Raw genomic sequence first — 25,218 nt, forward strand, 5'->3', positions numbered from 1 at the left:
CAAATGTTAAGACCCTATTAGTCGCCTCTTACGATCATGCAAGGGTAAGGCAGTGCTTCCAATTCTTTTCATACACAGATCGTCCCAGAACCACATGGGGCCTACCTAACAAGCAAAAACACCGTCGATTTCAGATCTATACTATGTAAAAAATCTAGATTTTATCACAGGGAGTTCGTATTGATAACAACAAGTTTGGGCTCACAAGCTCAACCGATAACAAAAGTAAAACATGCTGTTTCCAATAAGGCGACCTGGTGTTCATTTGCGGCCTATTGGATTTCTCTAATGTTTCTTTTGGCGCACTTTGAGTGTGTAATATTACTGATAGTATAACTGATTTTGTGACCGATGGTATTACTGATTTTGTGACCGATGGTATTACTGATTTTGTGACTGATGGTATTACTGATGGTATGGCTGGTATTGTGACTGATGATGTGACTGATGGTATGATTGATGGTGTGACTGATGTTATGACTGATGGGTTGACTGGCGGTATAATTGATGATGTGACTGATGGAGTGACTGATGGTATTACTGATAATATAACTGATGGTGTGACTGACGGTATAATTGATGATGTGACTGGTGACAGACTGATGGTCTGACTGATGGTATTACTGATGGCATTACTGATGGTAGGGCTGATGGTGTGACTGATAGTAAGACCGATGGTATTACTGATAGTATGACTGATGGTATTACTGATGGTGAGACTGATGGCAGGGCTAATAGTATGACTGATAGTATGACTGATGACTGATGTATGGTGATGGTGTGACTGATAGTATGACTGATAGTATTATTGATGGTATGGTTGATGGTGTGACTGGTGGTGTGACTAATGATAGGGCTGATAGTATGGCTGATAATAGGACTGATAGTATGACTGATGGTATTACTGATGGTTTGGTTGATGGTATTACTGATAGTATGACTGATGGTATTACTGATGGTATGGCTGGTAGTATGACTGATGGTATGGCTGATGGTATTACTGATGGTATGGCTGATGGTATTACTGATGGTATTACTGATGGTATGACTGATGGTATGGCTGATGGTATTACTGATGGTATGACTGATGGTATTACTGATGGTATGGCTGATGGTATTACTGATGGTATGACTGGTGGTGTGACTGATGGTGTGACTGATGGTAGGGCTAATAGTATGACTGATAGTATTACTGATGGTATGGCTGATGGTGTGACTGATGGTAGGGCTGATGGTAGGGCTGATAGTATGACTGATAGTATGACTGATGGTATTACTGATGGTATGGCTGATGGTGTGACTGACGGTGTGATTGATAGTATGACCGATTGTGTGACTATTGGTATGACTGATGGTATTAATGATGGTAGGACTGATGGTGTAATTGGTTGTATGACTGATGGTAGGGCTGGGTGTGACTGATGATATTACTGATGATGTGACTAATGGTATTACTGATGGTATGACTGATGGTGTGACTGGTGGTATGACTGACGGTAGGGCTGATGGTGTGACTGATGATATTACTGATGATGTGACTAATGGTATTACTGATGGTATGGCTGATGGTGTGACTGGTGGTATGACTGATGGTAAGGCTGATGGTGATATTACATATGGTATGGCTGATGGTAGGACTGATGGTGTGACTGACGGTATGACTGATAGTGTGACTGGTGGTATTACTGATGGTATTACTGATAGTATGACTTATGGTATAATTGATAATGTGACTGATGGTATGACTGATGGTGTGACTTTGGTATTACTGATGTTATGACTGATGATGTGACTGATGGTATTACTGATGGTGAGACTAATGGTATGACTGATGGTATTACTGATGGTATGGCTGGTGGTATTACTGATGGTGAGACTGATGATGTGACTGATGGTGTTACTGAAGATATGGCTGATGGTGTGACTGATGGTTTGACTGATTATATGGCTGATGGCGTGGCTGATTGTTTGACTGATTTTATGGCTGATGGTGTGACTGATGGTTTGACTGATAGTATGGCTGATGGTGTGACTGATGGTAGGGCTGATGGTGTGACTGATGGTAGGGCTGATGGTTTGACTGATGGTGTGATTGATGGTATAGCTGATGGTGTGACTGGTGGTAGGGCTGAAGGTGTGACTGATGGTATGACTGATATTGTGCCTAGTGGTATTACTGATGTTGTGACTGATGGTGTGACTGGTGGTAGGGCTGGAGGTGTGACTGATGGTATGACTGATGCTGTGCCTAGTGGTATTGATGTTGTGACTGACGGTGTGACTGGTGGTATTACTTATGGTATGACTGATGGTATGAGGAAGGCCTATCCATGAAAAAGATTGATCGATGTATCCAAATGTCGCTTGATAAATTGCACTTGTGTAGTGTTCAATTTTACTCAAGATTTTGTTATGCGATAAGTGTTGAAATTCATGACTGATTGACAGTTGAGATGCAGCCACATTTAGATAGCTATATTCTAAACAGGCCACTGGATAGATTTGTTGGAATTAAAGCTTTTTGGGTATCCAAGCCGGCAATAGTTGGCTGTGTACGGAACGGTACGGTAACTGTAAACGTTTGTAATTGTCACGCTGTGTTGTTGTAATGTGCGGCGGAAAACGCGCGAACCGTCAAAAATAATATTTTTTACAGCTGTGTATCTTCTTTTAAAGGTGGTATATTTATTGCAAGTTGTAAGAAAAATTGTAACATAATTTCCTTTATTTAACAGAAATGTAATTAACTCGATAGGCTAGGGGGACACTTCCAGTTTAGCGGTCCCCGGTCAGAAATACTGATGTCGTGACGTTACACAGGCTGGGCACATCTCCCAGTCGGGGTAAATTACCTCATTCGGGGTTATGTACCCTGATCGGGGTACAACTAGAACATAAGAAAAGCACAAAAAATTTGATATTTCTTTTTTCTTTAAAGTGCTAACATAAATATTTTTACTAAAGTTTTATATCATCATTACAAACATGCCTATGTACCATTTTATCAATTTTGCATATGTTAAAAAATGGTGAAATTCTGAAATTTTTACATCAAAAATCTGTTGAAAAATTATCATATTGTCAAGTGTTTATATCATACGAAGTTGACCCGAAAATATGAGCATTAGCACTTCCTTAATAAAAAAGTTATCAAAAATTTTGTACTTTTCTATTGTTCTTCTTTTACCCCGATCGGGGTATATTACCCCGAACGAGGTAATTTACCCCGATTGAGAGATGTGCCCAGCCTGTTACCTGCCGCCCCCAAACCCCTGCTTTTTCCACAAGTGCTACTGGCCCCATACCAACGCTACGTTACTTTATCAAGACTTATAAAACTTTTTTATTTTTTTTGTCAAACTTTTTCCGGACCCATAATAAATTCATATTGTCGGAAGCCATTGGGCCGTCCCAATCACAGGGGTTCAGCACATAAAGGTTTTGGGGTGGTCTGGGGTATAGTAACCCCTATTTATAGACAAGGGATCCAGCTGTCAAAATGGGAATTTTGGTATATGGTCATTATCAACTGCTGTTAAACAGGCTGGTAACATTGCCTGATCGGGCTTTTGACATAAAAACTAATATTTATTGAAAAATAATGAAGATATTTCCTTCAAACTTGGTCCATTTATTAAGTATAACCAAAGAAGTATAAAATACACAGAATGGCAACTGGCTGTAATCTCGCGTGAGCTCGTGTCAGAGCGTGATTCGGCGTTATCTTACTAAAAACAAACATCGGCGAGCATGGAGTTACAATTTGTACCTTTAAAACTACATTTAAAATACACGTTAGCTTCTAAAACAAAATTAGTTTAATGTGAAATGGTCTTAAGACACGAAGTACACGTTTTTTTTGCCATAGAAAGAAGCATGGTCATACGGTGATAATTATTTTACCGATGAATAATTGCTTTCGCATACAAAATGGCGCGTGGAGAAAGCGCCACTTCCGGTAAACGCCTCTTACGAGATCTCGTTTTTTGTCACGGGAGGTTGGCGAGATTTGCTCTATATGCCTTTTAAGTTGCCAATCTATTTATTTTTATAGCTCTTTGGTATAACATATGATCCAAATTAAGATAAAAATAACTTGGTTGCCTTCAGTTTTGATAGAATTATTTCCCCTTTTCACATTTTTATGACGCATAATTTTTGAAGTGCAAAAAAAAAATGTTCTAATGCTAAGTTTAAAACAAAAAAGGGTTCAATGGCTTTCTAATGCTCTAAATGAGGCTAAACATTTAAAACGCAAGCTTGAGCGGAAGTGGCGTAAATCGAAACTAACAATCGACCATCAACTTTATAGGGACCAATGTGCTACCATGAATAAACTCCTAATTCAGGCCCGAACCGACTACTTCTCTGATAAGGTGAAGTCGTGTGGCACTGACCACAAAAGTTTGGCCAAGATAACCAAAAATCTACTAGGAGACAGCCAAGATGCTTCCCGTCCCTCTAACACATCACCAAAGGAACTTGCGCAGAAGTTTAGTGACTTTTTCATCGAGAAAATTGAGAACATTAGGAATGATATTATTTCGCATAGCCAAACTGATCGTGATTCAGTAGACTTGCATTGTCCAGAACACCAAGAAGTAGCAAACTGTCTTATTGATTTGGCTCCTACAACGATAGAAGAGGTAGAACAAATTATACAAAAATCTCCAAACAAATCCTGCGAACTTGACCCTTTACCAACATGGCTTCTGAAGAAATGTCTCGATGAGCTCTTGCCGCTGATAACAAACATCATAAATACATCAATGGAATTAGGTTATGTACCAAAAGAGTTTAAAAGTGCTAGGATAAGACCCCTGCTTAAGAAACCAGGTCTTGAACCAAACATTCTCAAAAACTACAGGCCTGTATCTAACCTCCCTTTCATTTCAAAAATCTTAGAAAAGGTAGTAGATGCGCGTCTTGAGCGGCACTTGAGTGAAAATGAGCTACATGAGGACTGCAGTCTGCTTACAGAAAGTTTCATTCAACTGAGTCGGCTTTGATAAAGGTACAGAATGACATCCTCACATCTCTCGATCAAAATTCTGTAACAGTCCTCGTGCTACTCGATCTTTCTGCGGCTTTCGACACGATTGATCACCAAACACTGTTACACCGGCTCGAACATCATTTTGGAGTCACAGACAAAGCACTTGCATGGATGTCATCATATCTTAATGACCGCTATCAAACTGTATGCGTTGATGGTGAGTTGTCGACGCCTACGTTGATGAAATACAGTGTGCCCCAGGGATCAGTGCTTGGTCCAAAGAACTATATCATGTACACTAAACCCGTGGGTGCCATATGCAGACGTCATGGACTTCTTCATCATTTCTACGCTGATGACTCTCAATTATACCTATCTTTTAAGCCGATAGAGGCTGTGGCCAGAAGTGAAGCTTTGCGCCGCATTGAGAGCTGTCTGACTGAAATTGTCTCGTGGATGAATTCCAACATGCTGAAGCTCAATGCTGACAAAACTGAGGTAATGCTATTGACATCAAAGCGTAACTCCAAGTACATTGATGACGTTTCTGTGAAGGTCGGTGATTCTGTGATAAAATCCACGAAATGTGTTAGGAATCTTGGAGCAGTATTTGACAGCGGTATGGATATGGAACAACAAGTCAACTCGGTGTGCAGGGCTGGATATGCACAACTTCGCAGAATAGGTCACATCAGACGGTATCTTACCAGTGATGCCACAAAAACCCTTATAAACAGCCTGGTTACTTCACGGTTAGACTACTGTAATGCCTTGTTAAGTGGTATACCAAACAGCACACTTAACAAGTTGCAACATGTCCAGAACACTGCAGCTCGCGTAATCACTAAGACGCCCCGTCGCAATCATATAACACCGGTTCTAAAGGAGCTTCACTGGTTGCCAGTGAAATACAGGGTGCAGTACAAGGTTCTGACCCACACCTTTAAGGCGTTACACAATCAGTCCCCTGTCTATATTAGGGATATGCTAGAAGTGTATAAACCGGTCAGGACCCTAAGATCGCAAGACACGCTGTCACTGGTTATGCCCAAAATCTAATACCATGATGTATGGCAATCGCAGCTTTTCGTGCACTGCTCCAAAGCTTTGGAACTCTCTTCCTGTCAAGATCAGGGAAGCTGACACGCTAGCTGCTTTCAAAAGCCTGCTCAAAACCCACTTCTTTGTACAATATTTTGTTAACTGACAGGTACATTTATTTTTTTTTTATCTTGTTAGCTCGACTATTCGAAGAATAGTCTAGCTATTCTACTCACCCTGGCGTCGGCGTCGGCGTCACACCTTGGTTAAGTTTTTGCCTGCAAGTACATACAGCTATCATTTAAAGGCATATAGCTTTGAAACTTATTTATTCTTTTTCTAGGTCAATTACCAACCTCTCTGGGTCAAGTCCCATAACTCTGACATGTATTTTGAGCAAATTATGCCCCCTTTTGGACTTAGAAAATTTTGGTTAAAGTTTTACATGCAAGTTACTATCTCCAAAACTAATGCAGATATTGAATTGAAACTTCACATGTGTCTTCGGGGTTATAAAACTAGTTGATAGCACCAAGTCCCATAACTCTGACCTTCATTTTGGCCAAATTATGCCCCCTTTTGGACTTAGGAAATTCTGGTTAAAGTTTTGCGTGCAAGTACATACAGCTATTACTAAAAGGCATATAGATTTGAAACTTATTTTTTCTTTTTCTAGATCAATTACCTACCTCACTGGGTCAAGTCCCATAACTCTGACATGTATTTTGAGCAAATTATGCCCCCTTTTGGACTTAGAAAATTCTGGTTAAAGTTTTACATGCAAGTTACTATCTCCAAAACTAATGCAGATATTGAATTGAAACTTCACATGTGTCTTCGGGGTTATAAAACTAGTTGATAGCACCAAGTCCCATAACTCTGACCTTCATTTTGGCCAAATTATGCCCCCTTTTGGACTTAGAAAATTCTGGTTAAAGTTTTGCGTGCAAGTACATACAGCTATTACTAAAAGGCATATAGATTTGAAACTTATTTTTTCTTTTTCTAGATCAATTACCTACCTCACTGGGTCAAGTCCCATAACTCTGACACGTATTTTGGGCAAATTATACCCCCTTTTGGACTTAGAAAATTCTGGTTAAAGTTTTACATGCAAGTAACTATCTCCAAAACTACTACAGATATTAAATTGAAACTTCACATGTGTCTTCGGGGTTATAAAACTAGTTGATAGCACCAAGTCCCATAACTCTGACATGTATTTTGGCCAAATTATGCCCCCTTTTGGACTTAGAAAATCCTGGTTAAAGTTTTGCGTGCAAGTACATACAGCTATTACCAAAAGGCATATAGCTTTGAAACTTATTTATTCTTTTTCAAGGTCAATAACCAACCTCGCTGGGTCAAGTTCCATAACTCTTAACATGTATTTTGAGCAAATTATGCCCCCTTTTGGACTTAGAAAATTGTGGTTAAAGTTTAACATGCAAGTTACTATCCCCAAAACTAATGCAGATATTGAATTGAAACTTAACATGTTTCTTCGGGGTTATAAAACTAGTTGATAACATCAAGTCCCATAACTCTGATATGTATTTTGGTCAAATTATGTCCCCTTTCGAACTTAAAACTCTTTTGATATTTAACATTTTGGGTAATAATTTCCTGCTTCTGTGACAATATTTCGAATAGTCGAGCTTGGCTGTCTTACGGACAGCTCTTGTTTTTTTTTTAAAATTATACTTGTTTTCATTCATGATTTTTAGCTCGACTATTCGAAGAATAAGTAGAGCTATCCTACTCACCACGGCGTCGGCGTCACACCTTGGGTTAAGTTTTTCGTACCAGTCCACATTTTGACAAAGTCTTTTGAGATAAAGCTTTGAAACTTTCAACACTTGTTTACCATCATCATGGCCAGTTATAGGCAAGAGCACATAACTCCATCAAGGATTTTGGCTGAATTATGGCCCCTTTTGACTTAGAAATCATGGTTAAGTTTTTCGTACCAGTTCATATTTTGACCAAGTCTTTTGAGATAAAGCTTTGAAACTTTCAACACTTGTTTACCATCACCATGTCCAGTTATAGGCAAGAGCACATAACTCCATCAAGGATTTTGGCTGAATTATGGCCCTTTTTGACTTAGAAATCTGGGTTAATATTTCGTACCAGTCCTCATCTTGACAAAGTCTTTTAGATAAAGCTTTGAAACTTTCAACACTTGTTTACCATCACCATGTCCAGTTATAGGCAAGAGCACATAACTCCATCAAGGATTTTGACTGAATTATGGCCCCTTTTGACTTAGAAATCATGGTTAAGTTTTTCGTACCAGTTCATATTTTGACAAAGTTTTTTGAGATAAAGCTTTGAAACTTTCAACACTTAGTTACCATCACCATGTCCAGTTATAGGCAAGAGCACATAACTCCATCAAGGATTTTGGCTGAATTATGGCCCTTTTTGTCTTAGAAATCTGGGTTAATATTTCGTACCAGTTCATATTTTGACAAAGTCTTTTGAGATAAAGCTTTGAAACTTTCAACATTTGTTTACCATCACCATGTCCAGTTATAGGCAAGAGTACATAACTCCATCAAGGATTTTGGCTGAATTATGGCCCTTTTTGACTGAGAAATCATGGTTAAGTTTTTCGTACCAGTTCATATTTTTTGTAAAGTGTTTGACATATGGCTTTGAAACTTTTATCACTTGTTTAGTATAATAGTCTCTATCTGTAGGAAAGAGAACATAACTCTGTCATCTAGTTTGGCTGAATTATGGCCCATTTTGGACTTTGAAATTGGTTCTGTTTCCATATAAGTCCATGTTTTGTCAAAACTATTTGACATATGGCTTTTAAACTTTGAACACTTGTTTATCATTATGATTTCCATCTGTAGGCAAGAGTACATAACTATTTTGACTGAATTATGGCCCTTTTTGGACTTTGAAATTGGCTCATATATTGCCATTTAGTGCAAGACTTATCGAAATCAAAGTAATACAGGAACATTGTTTGTCTAATCTATTTATTTCTTTTGTCTGAATATCCGTGGAAATATTTTGACACCATTCTTCAATCAATTCTTCGAATAGTCGAGCGCGCTGTCATCAGACAGCTCTTGTTGTTAATGTGGAATGCATTATCTTTGTATACGTATTTGTTTGTATTTTTGCAATTTATTCTGTAAAGCACTTTTGAACGTGTACAAGTGCATGAAAAGAGTGCTATATAAATGTGGTATAATGATAATAATAATAAATGATTGCGCTAGTACATAAATGTATTCATTTTACTGTGCCCTCACAACATTATAGAGAAATGTAAGTTGTAAAAAAAATGTTCATATCTGCACTAGAAACAAAGTTTTAACCCTAAATATATAGAAGAAAGGTATTGGCGCGGAAGTTTGAAGCAATAGAAAACCATTGAACTCTTTCCTGTTTTAAACATTGCATTTAAACATATTTATTTTGGACTTCAAAAATTATGCATCATAAAAATCTGAAAAAGGGAAGTAATTCTAACAAAACTGAAGGCAACAAAGTTATTTCTACCTTAATATGCATCATATGTTATGCTTAGAAAATGGACCAAGCTTAAAAGAAATATCTTCATTATTTTTCAAGAAATATTAGTTTTTATGTCCAAAGCCTGATCAGGCAATGTTACCCGCCTGTTAAAAGTCTCATTTGTTACGTTAAAATACCAGCTGATACGCCCTCACACTGCTTAAATATAAATATCCATGAAAAACATTCTCATTTCTTGCTGTCATAAACCGTTTTTGCACAGTGTGATGCGAAACTCATACTTTTTCATCAAAAGCGTGTAGTCTAACAAGGGACGTATTATGTTATGGTCCTGGTGTCCGTCCGTCCGTTAGCAATTATGTGTCTGCTCTGTAACTCTTGAACCCCTTGAAGGATTTCAAAGAAACTTGACACAAATGTTCACTACACCAAGACGACGTGCAGAGCGCATGTTTTGGGTGTCTCATTTCAAAGTCAAGGTCACACATAGGGGTCAAGGGTCATAGGAGTGTGTTTCGTGTCCGCTCTGTAACTCTTGAACTGCTTTAAGGATTTCAAAGAAACTTGGCACAAATGTTCATCACACTGAGACGACGTGCAGAGTGCTTGTTTCAGATGACTAGCTTCAAGGTCAAGGTCACACTTAGGAGTGAAAAGTCATACATGACTTTGCTGTGTCCGCTCTGTAACTCTTAAACTGCTTGAAGGATTTCAAAGAAACTTGGCACAAATGTTCACCACACTGAGATGACATGCAGAGCGCATGTTTTGGATGACTCGCTTCAAGGTCAAGGTCACACTTAGGGGTCAAAGGTCATGTATGACCTTGCTTTGTGTATATTGCTCTGCATTGCAGTGCTCTTGTATTTATTTGGCAAAATACTTCTTTGTTCTCTTACAATAATTTTTTTTTTGAATTACTTCCCTTTTTTGTTACTTTAAATAGCCTATAAATAGCTTATTTTGAAACTTTTTTATTATTGGCAGTAGGGAAAAACTGAAACCACTTTTCTGTGGAAAAATATGGATGGTACATCCAATTTTTAGATGTATTTTGACATAACTTTACCTAGTAAGAATTTTTTCTTGGACTTGAACATTTTTTTATTTTTTTTTTGGAATTTCTTCTTTTTAGCTCGACTATTCATAGAATAGTGAGCTATTGCACTCGCCCATGCGTCGGCGTCGGCGTCCGCGTCCGCGTCCCGATTTTGGTTAAGGTTTTGTATGTAAGCTGGTATCTCAGTAACCACTTGTGGGAATGGATTGAAACTTCACACACTTATTCACTGTGACAAACTGACTTACATTGCACAGGTCCCATAACTCTATTTTGCTTTTTTACAAAATTATGCCCCTTTTTCGACTTAGAAATTTTTGGTTAAGGTTTTGTATGTAAGCTGGTAACTCAGTAACCACTTGTGGGAATGGATTGAAACTTCACACACTTATTCACTGTGATGAACTGATCTACATTGCACATGTTCCATAACTCTATTTTGCTTTTTTACAAAATTATGCCCCTTTTTCGACTTAGAAATTTTTGGTTAAGGTTTTGTATGTAATCTGATATCTCAGTATCCACTGATTGGAATGGATTGAAACTTCACACACTTGTTCACTGTCATGATCTAACATGCACTGTGAAGGTCCCATAACTCTACTTGGCATTTTTACAAAATTATGCCCCTTTGACTAGCAGTTTTTTGTTAAGTTTTGTATGTAAGCTGGTATCTCAGTATCCAAAAATTGGAAAGATTAAAAACTTCACACACTGTTCACTGTCTTGATATGACATGCTGTACAGAGGTTCAATACCTTACTTTGCATTTTACAAATTATCCCCCCTTTTCAACTTTTGTATTCATTCAATTGACAAGGCTGTTGAATAGTCGAGCGTTGCTGTCCTCCGACAGCTCTTGTTGTTGTTCCTGTCCTTTGGGCTTCAACAGTCAAGTTCTTTAAATTTTGCTCCCATCCTCTGATGTAACCCTTCGGGCGTATATTGCCCCGCTTGGCAGCGCTCTAGTTAGTATTTTGAATAGTGTACAAAGAGAGGCATCATAAATAGCGTAACACAGTGTTAAGAAAATGATTGTGTAATAATTATTCGCCATAACATATAGTAGAGTACACATTTTCAGTATTAAAAGAATGATTTTAAGACATTTTAATTTGTAGCAAGTTTGTTACATTTCAGGTAAAAATGGAATCAACAGATCTTGACATGGGTGAAATTTTTGATGATGATGATATAGATGAAGATGTCGGAGCATCGAGGGTTCTGCCTGACCTTCCCGAGGCAACCCAAACTCAAGAAAATGATGAAGAAGGTATATGACTGATAGTGTTTTTTCCAGGACCTAAAACGGGCATGGTGCAGTTGAATCAAAGGGGCACTTTAACTGTCCGTTGCAACAAAAAGGGCAATCATTTCAGCTTAAATTATAGTCATATATTTGTTATTTCATTCATTAAATCACCAGTAGCAATTAATCATTTAAAAGCTATTAGAATTTTGTCTAATTCCAGGGCTCCAGATAATTTTTTTGGCCTATGAGTATTTACTCATCTAATTTTTGTGATAAGAAAAAATGGTAAAATCTGAAAATTTATAGGAGTAATTTTATTCCAGAAAACTTGTAAATGTAAAAAAAAAGAAAACGGTTTTATAAATATTTATTAATTGGTGAACACCCAAAGAATTTGTTTGCAGTTCAGTTTCAATTCAGCATTAAGTTTTTGCTTTTTGTTCTCCTTGGGTTACTTTGGCTTAAAACACCCCTACTGAATCCAATAGAATACTCAATATAGCTTTAAATATGTTTTAATGATCGTTCTTGTTGGTTTAAAGATGCGTAGTGTTTGTTCAGTTTTTACAATCTTAGAAAGAGATATTTTGTTCTTTACTCTACACCGTCGGTTGATATTTTTCAATCGACACCGCTTTAAAATACACTATCGTACGATCAATATTGTTTCCCAACCATTTGATTTACGAATGCATTGGTATATAATATAGTTTAACTTATAAAGTATCATTCAATGCATCTGTACGTTCTGTGTGGGAGAATTAATGCTGACCGTGCTTTGTTACGTAAAGCCTTTAGATAATTCCGATTTTGTTTACGCTAGTAAAGTCATTGCAGGGTTTCTGTAATTTCTTGTCGTTTTTATACGCTTAAAAAAAAATCGCACCCTGGTATATGCATTATTTCAAAGGGTAATTTACTCTAATACGCATCTTATCTGGAGCCCTGTAATTCCAATTATTTAGAACTCAAATGTTGAATCAGACAATCAGTCACTCGCTTAAATCACTCAGTCCTAATATATAAGGCCCGGCAATACCTTTTCTGTAATGTTTCCTCGGTTACTCCTTCAAAATGTGAAAATAGCATTCATTTTTACATCATTCTAAAGAATAAGGTAATACCATAGTAGGACCTTATATCTTATAAGATATAATTTGAACTTTTGTGCCCCCCACTATGAGTGGCGGCCCCGTATAGATTCAGTCTTGTCCGTCAGTCCGAAAAAAAATTTGTGACCTGCCTGGCTCAAAAAGTATTTTATATAAATTGATGAAACCTTGCATGAGTCTTTATCATGATATGAACTTGTGCACCACCTATTTTTTCATCTGGCTCCGCATAAATAGTATTATAGTTGAAACATCCGTCTATATATTTTGGTATATTTTCTAGAGAATGCAGAAGTGTTGGCAAGGTTGAAAGATCTGTCTAAAGGTGCAGCTAAGAAGGTTGTGAGGAAACCTCAGCCAAAGTTAGACCCAACAAGGTAATGAGAGCGGCGTATTGTAACTTCTTATAGTTTGTTTGATAATTGTATCTGAGAGAGAAACATGCCTAAATGACTTTTGCATGAAAACAGCAGTAAAAAGTTGAATGATATAACAATATTATGTGTCTTAACTGTTATTAATAAATAACTTAAGTGAAATCTGGTATAATTGTCTCTACCTTCACTCTGTAAAAAGGTGAACTTCTTGCAAAAGTGGGGATCTCTGTAGCTGGTTAAGTCTTCTTACCTCGAATCACTACCCTCACAACTGTAGGTTTGAAACCTAGCTCTTTAATTTTTTTCATGTGAAGAAGGCATCAAGCAGACTTTTTAAAGGTTAGTGGTTCAACCCAGGTGCCCATCCATGCCGAAAATAATGTGCAGAGCAGTTACTGTACCTCATGTTTTTCTTTTACCGTCGGGAATCTGGAAAGTCTCCATAATTATATTATGATCTAAAGTTGAAGTGTGACATTAAAACCAACAGAAAAAAGAAAAGAAAGTATTGATGTAGTGATATTCTAGAACTTCAGCATGTTCAGATGTTAAAAGTTTGGGGCAATTTCCCGTTGGTGCATGGGACAGCTACAAATACATGTACATTACTATTTTATCAGAATCTATATTTGCACATCATGACAACTGTTGAGATTATACTGTACAATTACTGTTTCATCAGCCTTTTCCATGATTAGGTTTTTTCCTTGATTTTGTTTTCAAGGTAAAAAACATTGATATTATACACCATTCTAAAGAACTGAGTTATTTTCAAAGTACCCTTGTTGGTGTTTATCATTTTGAATTGGGTATTTTTGATGGTAAATTTCAGTCAATTTTGGCATAAAAATACCCTTCCCTTTGACTGGATGGATTGTTATAAAACATGCAGAATATCTAATAGTAAGAATAAAAGCAATATTCCATGTAAAAAATTTGTAAAATTTTGGAAAATATTTTTTTTTCACAATTGTGATTTTGCCTGATTTTTAGGAAAAGTACATTTTGAAGCATAAATTTGAAATTATTAAAAGTATCTTAAAATGTAAAAATCAGTTTTCTGTTCATTTATGCATTACTGTGTCAGTTATATAATGCTTCCTTAATGGCCATTACATCATTAAGCTTAGCAACAGGTGTCATGTAATATTTTCAGAAGTGTATCCACCTTTTTCTCTGGAGGACAGGTGACTGTGATATGTATGAGAATATTGATTGTAAATTGGCAGAATTTAGTAGCTTGATGTACAGGTCGTAAAAAGGGCAAGTGTGGCAGATTTGTATGCAGCTAGTCGGCTATCTTTAGGTTCAAGGTTGGGGCACCCTACAGCTTCATTCGAGAAATCTCCCTATAAAATAGTGTAAATTTGCAGGGGATTTATATGTTTTAACAATTATAATCTATCCTTGTTTGCAGGCTGACTGGAGATAGGGGAATACCCATTTTACCAAATTTGTTTAAAAATGTTAAATTCAAAGGAAAAGGATATGAAGTAAGTTTGATTGTAGTTGCTTCAAGAGATTTAGAATGAACACAACTTCAACATTTGAGCCGTGCCACGAGAAAATCAACATAGTGGCTTTGCGACCAGCATGGATCCAGACCAGCCTGCGCATCCGTGCAGTCTGGTCAGGATCCATGCTGTTCGTTAATGGTTTCTATAATTGCAGTGGGCATTGAAAGCGAACAGCATGGATCCTGACCAGACTGCGCGGATACGCAGGCTGGTCTGGATCCATGCTGGTCGCAGAGCCACTATGTTGGTTTTCTCATGGCGTGGCTGAATTTTTTCTTTCACACAAGCTCATTACAAGAAACCATTCAAAACCAAAACCAACTCCTACAAACCAAAATTCCTTGAAAACTGGCAACCTATTCAAACAAAAACCCCTTCACAACTGCAAACCCCTGCAAAACTGAAACCTATCCAAACGAGAAATCCTTTTGGAACTGGAAACCCCTCTGAATTGAATCTGTCAAATTTTATGGTCTCTGACTAGATGCTCATTAAGAGTGCTTTGTTAAGTGATCATACGTGATATGACTACAATGTATAATACAATGTATTAAAAATAATAATAGTTGATAGTTAATTCTTAAATTACTTTAAAAGAAAACAAGTTTTTACTGCATTTTGCATGTCCTGTTATTTCCAGTGGTTGCAAGTACCTTTACAAAACTTACAAGAAAAAGAAGATAGTTTAAAAATATATATATATTTTTTTTTTGGAATAAGGCTGTGGGAAAGGAAGACAACTAATTGCAAAAAGGGAGCTAATTTGAAAAATATTATACATAGGTTTCTTTATATTAAACGTTTTGTTGAAATGTCTTTAATAGATATAAGAGTTGTGATCCAAAGAAGGACAAAAGGGAGATCATTTTAGAAATATTCAAGATAGGATTATGGTTCTTATTCACTGCAGTTATATTTCTTGTTTATTTTAAATCATCAGTCCTTTTGAAGTCTGTCTGTTTCTAGACCATTTGGTTACTGATCATTTACTGTAGACTGCTTGATCTCAGAATGGCCAATCTCCGTAGGACATTAACCAGTAGCCAATAGAGGACATCATTTGTTTTGGGGGTCAGTAGATCAAAGATCAAGTTCATATTGACTTTAATACTTGAAAAAGGTTTCTGCTCAGTAACTAAACAACACTGGCCTACATTTGTCAAACTTTATAGTGATTACCTGTCCCTCTTGTTATGGGGTTTTTGGTCGAAATCACTGACTTGAGACTGAAAGTTTTTTCCACACAATAATTAAGAACACTGGCATACAGTCAACAAACTTCATTGGAGGATTGCCAGTGGTTAGTAGATGACCCCTATGATTTTCATTCCCTGTAAGTGAGGTAAAGGTCACATTGAACTTGAGAAAGAAAATTCTTTCTGCTCAATAAGTAAAGAATGCTATGGCCTACAGTCTTTAAACATCATTCAGTGACTGCCTGAGGATAGTAGATGACTCCTGTTGTTGTTTTTTTGATCAGTAAGTCATGGCCACAGTGACCTTGAGTGGGAAGAAGTTACACATATATGTTTTACAAACTCCTATCATTTTCATGTATTTGTAACTCAGCAAAGCTACAGAGTAGATCTAATTTATGTTCGATAATATTTTTTTGTAGTCACATGATCTTGCATTGTTGATGCGTCAGATGGAGCATTGGGCACATCGTTTATTTCCTAAGATGCCATTTGATGAGGTGATAGAGCGGGTAGAGAAGCTAGGCAGTAAAAAGGAGGTTCAGACATGTATTAAGAAAATGCGTTTGGATATGCCGATACTGGATAATGATTTTGTTGGGTCGGACCAGGAGGATGGTGTGAGACGTGGGGAGGAGCCGGAGGAGGATGGTGTGAGACGTGGGGAGGAGCCTGAGAACAATGTACAGGTAGGCCTACTCTTTAACCAATGTACTAATGTTCCATACTTCATGTGACCAGAGACATGTGCTCATGTAGTTGGGTTTTGTACTTTTTACAGGATTTAAAAGTGCATGTCTAAAAGTTTCAGGGTTTTATTTTCCAGTTTTGTAATCACTTCCCCAATACAGATACAGGATACAGTTACTATAGTCTTACAGAATTTAGCAATACTTTACACATGGTTTGCACAGGTCTTGAAAAGTACTTTAATTTGATGCCAAGTACTTGACTTGAATTTGAAACTGCTAAAAACTCCTTGAAAAGTACTTGAATTTTGAAAAAAAAGAAACAAGTAAATTTTGATAAATTGTCCTTGAATTGATGTTCTGCGAATAGAAATTCAGAAAAAATAACAGAACAGACTAAAATATCGAGAAAAAAATCGAAGAAATGACAGACGTACCTTCGACATGGCTTTCCAATGAGTAAATGATAGTACGGTATGCTACCGGGTTGAGTTTTAGTAGTCTAAACGCAATTATCACAATGTGAAATTTTATCAGTGCTGAATTGAAGGTCATTTCCGGGTTATTGTGGCGGTGTTTATTTTGTAGAAAATCGACAGCATTCATCATGAGTAAAAGAAATAAATCCGACAAATGCGATTTTGTAGTCCTTGAAAATGGGGAAAAAATCCTTGAAAAGTACTTGGATTTTGTTTTGAAAGTTCTGTATGAACCATGTTACAATTCACAGCAAAATTACTTAAATATTGTTCAGGGGTCAAAAAACTTATCGCATTAGACACAAGGTCAATTAATAGGAAATTTTACACATTTTAAAAAATCACACTGGAGGCCATGTTTTCTGCCTCACCGTCATGAAACTTTATCAGAATGTTTATCTCCATGAAATTTAGGTCAGGTTCCAAAACTGGCTTACCTGGGGTCAAAAAACTAACCACAGGGGCAAATCATAGAAAAACCATTAACATTCTAGAGACCACATTTTCTGTTTATTCTTCTTAAAACTTTCTCCAAGTGTTTGTCATTATGAAATCTAGGTCAGTTTTAAAAAAAATAGGACACTAGGTTAAGTCGAAAAAAAGCTTTGTTAACACTCAGATGTCTTTTTTCTGTTTGATCATCTTGATATCTTCAGTATGTTTGTTGACAAGTTCAAACTAAATTTCCTTTGATCAAAAACTAGGTAACTGGTCAAATCAAAGAAAAACCTTGTTAACCTAGAGGCCACAATATCTTCTTGATCATCATAAAATCTTTGTCTGGATGTTTGTCTCTATAAAATCAAGATGTAGTTCAGAACTTGGTTATCCGAGGTATTAAACTAGGTTACTGTGAAATCATTAATATTCATGGGGGACTAATTTTCGTGGATTTCGTGGTTGAGTCAATCCACGAAATTTAATCCCAGCGAACAAGTAAAATTCCCATTAATTTTATGTTCAAAGTTGAAATCCACGAATTCATATTCCCACGAAATTGCTGTTTTGACCAAAACCACGAAATTTCATGCCCACGAAATTAAATGATTTTACAGTACTAGGTCAAATTGTTGAGAAACATTCACATACTAGAGGCCACATTACTAATTGATCTTCATGAAACTCTCAGATTATTTGTCTCTTTAAAATCTAAGTCAGGTTCAAAACTGGGTAACCTGAGGTCTTAAACTAGGTTACTAGGTCATCAAATATGGGTCAGGAATTTGACAGGGCATTTGCCATTTGTTCTCCGTGATGATATGATAAAAGACGTGCCTGAAATCATTCTTCCTCCACCTCTGACTCATATGGGAAAGTTGGCAATTACTTGTGGAGAACAGGTTTGTACCGTTACAGAATCAAGAAACACAGGTTAGGTAAACTGCTAGCTGTTTCATAACTGAAATCTGTTGTAAAATGGTGTTGAACCCAAAACAAACAAACAAACACTCAGCAGAAGCTTAATTCCCTTCTGAAGGCTCAGTAAGAAATTTAAAAAGATAATTAAGGAACAAGTAGGAATTACGAAACAGGAAAATATATTTGAGATTGTTTGCATTTAACAAAGTTACAGACCAGATGTTATAAAAATTTGATAAATACTCGTGCAAGGGGTTTTGAAAATACTTGGACAAGTGCTCTCATTTCTTAACATGTCATCAGATAATCTATGAAACTGTTACATAATGTAGGTAAGGGAATGTTAAGTTGATATTTAAAAGAGCCTCGTTTTAGATCAGTGTAATTAATTTAAATTTATAAGAGAGTAGCTTAATACTATTATTATATTCAATGCTTTTGTGCTGCTTAAAAGCAAAATTCTGGATATTTTTATGCCCCTGGCATCTACTGATGCGTTAGGCATATAATGATTGTCCTGTCCGTTCGTCCGTCTGTACGAGGTTAACCAAATGGGACCGTTTCGTCTAGCATCAATACCCCTAACTAGAATGACTTGATACTAATGCAGATGTAACCTGTGACCATTCCTCATCTTCAGACATCACCTGACTTCAGTTTGACCTTGACCTTGAACTTTACCTCGTTTTGGACTTAGGTTGCTTTGTATCGACAAGGATGCCACTGGGGCCGTCAAGCGTTTATTGAACGCAGCTCCTTGTTTTAACATCCCTCTAATTTAATTGATTTAATTGAGTACTCAAGACAGAAAGCATCCCCATTTAGCATTAAGAAATGATACTGTACAGTATACTATGTATATATATTATATGCAGGAAGAAGTAAGAGGAGAGGACATGTGGGATGAGTTACTGAGAGAAGAAGCTGAGTTGAGTGCCTCCCAGGTGGAGCCAGAACCCAGCTCTGGTGTACAGGCAACTGCTTCACAAAGAGATGACAGAGCATCTGTTACACCTGCTACTCCAGTACAGACAGGAAGACACACAACTGATGTATGTATAGGAAAGTTGATGGAAGACCTTACTCCAAGGTTACAAGTCTGATTATGGAGACAAGGCTTAAAATGCAGCCCAGCCATTGGTCAATTTCAACACTAAGTTTAAAATCAACCTACCAGGTGCTGATGTTTTAGATCAGTCTCCAGTCTTCAGTTATGTAACCTTGCACCCTGTAAAGCTAAAGTTTCCTTGCTGGGAAACAAATAGGCAGTTTACATTTTGGGAACCAAAGTTTGAAAAGAAAGTCCTTCAGCTACGCTGTCATCGATGCTGTTGTCATATGTTCTTCAGCTAAACTGTCATTGATGCTATTGTCATTTATCTTAAGCTATACTGTCATTAATGCTGTTATCATTTGTTCTTCAGTTACTCTGTTATTGATGCTATTGTCATTTGTTAGCTCATCTGATTTTTTGAAAAAAAATGATGAGTTATTGTCATCACTTGAGCGGTTGTCGGCGTCGGCGTCGGCGTTGCCTGGTTAAGTTTTATGTTTAGGTCAGCTTTTCTCCTAAACTATCAAAGCTATTGCTTTGAAACTTGGAATACTTGTTCACCATCATAAGCTGACCCTGTATAGCAAGAAACATAACTCCATCTTGCTTTTTGCAAGATTTATGGCCCCTTTTGTACTTAGAAAATATCAGATTTCTTGGTTAAGTTTTATGTTTAGGTAAACTTTTCTCCTAAACTATCAAAGCTATTGCTTTGAAACTTGGAATACTTGTTCACCACCATAAGCAGACCCTGTACATAAGAAAAATAACTCCATCTTGCTTTTTGCAAGATTTATTGCCCTTTTGGGACTTAGAAAATCAGTTTTCTTGGTTAAGTTTTATGTTTAGGTCAGCTTTTATCCTAAACTATCAAAGCTATTGCTTTAAAACTGCAACACTTGTTCACCATCATAAGTTGACCCTGTATAGCAAGAAACATAACTCCGTCCTGCTTTTTGCAAATTTATAGCCTCTTTGGACTTAGAAAATATCAGATTTCTTGGTTAAGTTTTATGTTAGTCAAACTTTTTCTCCTTAAACTATCAAGCATTGCTTTGAAACTTGCAACAACTTGTTCACCTCATAAGCTGACCCTGTACAGCAAGCAACATAACTCATCATGACTTTTGCAATAATTATTTGCCCTTTTGACTTAGAAAATCATTTTCTTGGTTGAGTATTATGTTTAAGTCAACTTTTCTCATAAACTATCAAAGCTATTGCTTTAAAACTTGCAACAGTTTTCACCATCATAAGTGGCACTGTACATCAAGAAACATAATCTATCCTGCTTTTTGCAAGAATGATGGCCCTTTTTAGACTTAGAAAAATATGGGTAGGGACAATAATTCTATTACACAAAAAAAATCAGATGAGCGTCAGCACGCAAGGCGGTGCCTTGTATTTTCAGCTACAACTCCTTTATGCTGTTGTCATTAGGCCTTCAGCTTTGCTGTTGTTGATGCTGTATTAATTTTTCCTTTAGATGTGCTGTCGTTGATGCTATATTTATTCATAGTTCAGCTATGGTGTCATTGATGCTATTGTCATTCGTTGTCCAGCTACTTTGTTGTTGATGCTATATTCATTCTTAAGCTATGCTGTCATTGTTGCTATTGTCATTTGTAGTTCAGTAACACTGCCATTGATGTAATTTAGCAAAGTTTGTATTGGTTCAAATCAAAGACCTCTGTGGGATCAACTGACTATTGTTAAGTAATTGTTAGTAATAAAACCAGTGTAGAATACAATATCTGTGGGAGGTTTTGCATGCATGAGAGGTAATGTTTACATGAAAGGTTCGTTGTAACAGTAACACAGTTGCTACAGTATATAAGGGAGGTTCTGTGTGCGTATTAAGAAGTCTCTAGTAATGAATACACTGTTACTACAGTGTATGAGCGAGGTGTTATGTGTGTGCAAGTCCCCATTAGGAATGTTCTGTGTGAGTTAGAGGTCCCACATAACATGTACATTGTTACTGTTGTGTATGACAGGTTTTATGTGTTTTAGAGGTCCCCTCACATCTTTGTGAATTAGTGTAGGTGGTTTATGAGGTGCAAGAAAAACAATAGTGATAGTCTGAAAGCATGCCCTCTGAGAGATTCAAGATGGCCACCAAGTTTTGCAATGGCACAAAAGCCCATATATATTTCAATTTTGTACTCTGGTGTTTTAATGAAGTGAAAATTAAGTGGTATATTTTATGTATGATACAGGGGATCACCCCAGAACAGCTGGAGAGGATAGAGAGGAACAAGCAGTTGGCAATGGAGAGACGGCTGAAGAAAATGGGTCACCTTACTCCAGGTACAAGAGATCAGTAAACACAATGTTAAATATTCAGCTATCTTCTTTCTTACTGATGAATGTACATTAAACAGCTAAGAAAATATGAAATTTGCTATTTTTAGCTCACCTGAGCATGAGGTGCTCATGGTGAGCTTTTGTGATCGCCCCGTGTCCGTCGTCAGTCGTCCTTCCGTCTGTCGTCAATAATTTGACTGTTAACACTCTAGAGGTCACAATTTTGGCCCAATCTTAATGAAACTTGGTCAGAATGTTACCCTCAATAAAATCTTGGGACGAGTTTGATATTGGGTCATCTTGGGTCAAAAACTAGGTCACCAGGTGAAATCAGAGGAAAAGCTTGGTAACACTCTAGAGGTCACAATTTTGGCCCAATCTTAATGAAACTTGGTCAGAATGTTACCCTCTATAAAATCTTGGACGAATTCGATATTGGGTCAGGTGGGGTCAAAAACTAGGTCACTAAGTCAAATCAAAGGAAAAGCTAGTTAACACTCTAAAGGCCACATTTACGACTGTATCTTCATGAAACTTAGTCAGAATGTTAATCTTGATGATCTTTAGGTCAAGTTTGAATCTGGGTCATGTGGGGTCAAAAACTAGGTCACCGGGTCAAATCAAAGGAAAAGCTAGTTAACACTTAGAGGCCACATTTATGACCATATCTTAATGAAACTTGGTCAGAATGTTAATCTTGATGATCTTTAGGTCAATAGGTCAGGTGAGCGATACAGGGCCTTCATGGCCCTCTTGTTTAAAATCTTAATAGTAAGATGTTGGTCAAAATATTTGGCTTGTAAGAGACCATAGCAGTATAAATGTGAAACAGAAATGATAGTTTTTAACCTTTACCCTGCTATATTTTCTAAATGGACTGGTCCATCATTCTATTTGGGCAGTACCACTTATTATTTAAAGGGGTGTTCACTGAAAATTTATTGACTGAATAGTGAACAGTGCAGACCATGATCAGCCGGCACAAATGTGCAAGCTGATCTTGGTCTGCACTGGTCGCAAAGGCAAAATTACTTGCTACCAGCAGACTAAAGGTTATTGAGTTAGAATTTTGACTGCTGCTACTTGGTGATTTTTTAATGTTTCAGATAAAATCTTGCATCAAACACCAATCTGCCATGCAAACATTTTGAAATGATCAGTTAATACTGGTATTGATGTTAAACTAGGACAGATGGTAAAGTCGACCACCTTCAGATTATTAGATTTCAATCGGTTATTTATATAATTGAACACCCTGTCTAATAGCAGTTTCTTACAAGACCAACTGGTGTTAACAAAATTGGTAAATATTCTGTATAAATAAATGACATACATTTATCTGTTTAAAAAATATTTATCCAAAATTACTGGGGAAGAGGATGTTTTTGCATATGCTCACTGTCGACACATGAAGGCCTGACATTGGGTCACTTTTCATTACTTGATCCGGAATGACTGTTGGAGCATTTTTAGGAAAGTTTCAAAATAATACTGTAGAGAAAATTTTGTAAATGACTAAGTGGTCGAATTTATCATCAGTCAACGTTCGTACAGTCCCCATTTTACATACCCCTTTCAGGGCCTCACTTCGTGTGAGTTTACTTACTAATATAAATTTAAATCATGTCAATTTTTTAGCAGATGTTAAGCTTTATTTTGATACCAATCATTGATAACAATTTTTAGAAATAAAAAAGTTACAGGTAAAAAAAACTCATTTTCTGTCCAGGTTTATCATCAGTACCAGTAGTGAATTTTGCAGTTCAGGTTTATTTAAATAACTAGGTTGCAGTATGTAAAACAACAGAAATGCATGTCTTTAGTTATTTCACTTTGAATTCTAGTTTAAATTCTTACTTGTTCTTTTGAATGGTATTAAATTCTTCTGTTTCTAGGGTCCAAAGCAGTGCATTCCCTAACACCAACAAAGACCAGAACACCTAGCAGTCCAACGCAAACAAAACCTAACCAGAACAATGTTGATGCCTCACAAGATGATAATGAAGGTTTTAGTCAGAAGCTAGGGGCAAATCTAGAAAATAGCAGTGAAAAAGCTGGATCTGCTTCTCAAAATACCAGCAAAGATACTAACAGTGAAAAATTTACTGATATGGATAGCGAGATGTCAGAAGTTGTTGAGAAAGGTCCAAGTCAGAATATAACTGTGGCTGAAAATCCCAAAGAAAATGCACAACATTGGCACACAGGGCCGGCTGGTCAGTCTGATACTGGAATTAAATTTGGTTCTGAGTCAGAAACCATGGACACTGAAACTGGTGAAACAGTTGGTAAAGGTAGTCATTCTGAAGAAATGTCTGAAGTCATTGAAAATCAGGATGTTCAGAACTGTTTACAAACTGAAAGTGAAAGTACTGTAGACACTCAAATGTCTGAAGTCATTGAACCTTTAGGAAGTGAGAAAATTATCTTGAAGGAGAAGCCGAACAATATTGCAAGTGGATACACAGAAATTAAACAAAGTGAGAACAAAAACGTGGAATTGCCAGATATAAAACAGAATACAGATGTTAAACATGGTAAAGAAAATGTGTTGAGTAACAAGGTAGATATGAAAGGTGATCATTGTAATGCTGAGGTAGATGTTGACGACTTTGATGATGAACTAACAGAAGATCAGTTAATGGATACTTTAGAAAATTAAGAAGAAGTTTTGTTAGTTTTAAAGTATCATACAAATTATTGTATTTTTATTATTTTAATAGTGTAAAATGTACAATGTCATGCTTATTATACCCCCACCAAACATGTTTGAGGGGGGTATATAGGAGTCAGTTTTGTCGCGTCCCGTCGCGTCCCGAAATCTATTATCTCAGTTATTACCAAATGGATTTGATTCAAACTTAAAATACATGTTCCACCTTATCACCCACATCATGTGACACAAGGTGCATAACTCTTGACACCAAGTTTTCATGAATTATGTCCCCTTTTACTTAGAATTTAAGGTTAATTTTGTTGTATTTTCACTATATCTCAGTTATTACTAAATGGATTTGATTCAAACTTAAAATAGATGTTCCACCTCATCACCCACATCATGTTACATAAGGTGCATAACTCTGACACCATTTTTTTATGAATTATGCCCCTTTTTACTTAGAATTTAAGGTTGATTTTGATGTATTTTCACTTTATCTCAGTTGCTACTGAATGGATTTGATTCAAACTTAAAATAGATGTTCCACCTCATCACCCACATCATGTGCCCACATCATGTGACACAAGGTGCATAACTCTGACACCAGGTTTTCATGAAT

General features: G+C 36.8%; 2 protein-coding genes across 2 annotated transcripts; both read left to right on the top strand.

Annotated features, from left to right (window-relative positions):
• The first annotated feature begins 765 nt into the window (after positions 1 to 765).
• Positions 766 to 1,422, top strand: LOC123565348 (clumping factor A-like). Its single transcript, XM_053549149.1, has one exon. It carries the CDS (start codon positions 766 to 768, stop codon positions 1,420 to 1,422), a length of 657 nt encoding a protein of 218 aa, XP_053405124.1.
• Positions 1,423 to 2,601: 1,179 nt separating this feature from the next.
• On the top strand, positions 2,602 to 25,218 carry LOC123566353 (uncharacterized). Its single transcript, XM_045360342.2, has 8 exons — positions 2,602 to 2,676; positions 11,739 to 11,871; positions 13,246 to 13,339; positions 14,757 to 14,832; positions 16,475 to 16,741; positions 19,455 to 19,631; positions 21,853 to 21,943; positions 23,836 to 25,218. Exons 2-8 carry the CDS (start codon positions 11,745 to 11,747, stop codon positions 24,600 to 24,602), a joined length of 1,599 nt encoding a protein of 532 aa, XP_045216277.2. The 5' UTR covers positions 2,602 to 2,676; positions 11,739 to 11,744; the 3' UTR covers positions 24,603 to 25,218.

Source organism: Mercenaria mercenaria, chromosome 8 (assembly GCF_021730395.1).
Source record: "Mercenaria mercenaria strain notata chromosome 8, MADL_Memer_1, whole genome shotgun sequence".
NCBI classification, from domain to species: domain Eukaryota; kingdom Metazoa; phylum Mollusca; class Bivalvia; order Venerida; family Veneridae; genus Mercenaria; species Mercenaria mercenaria.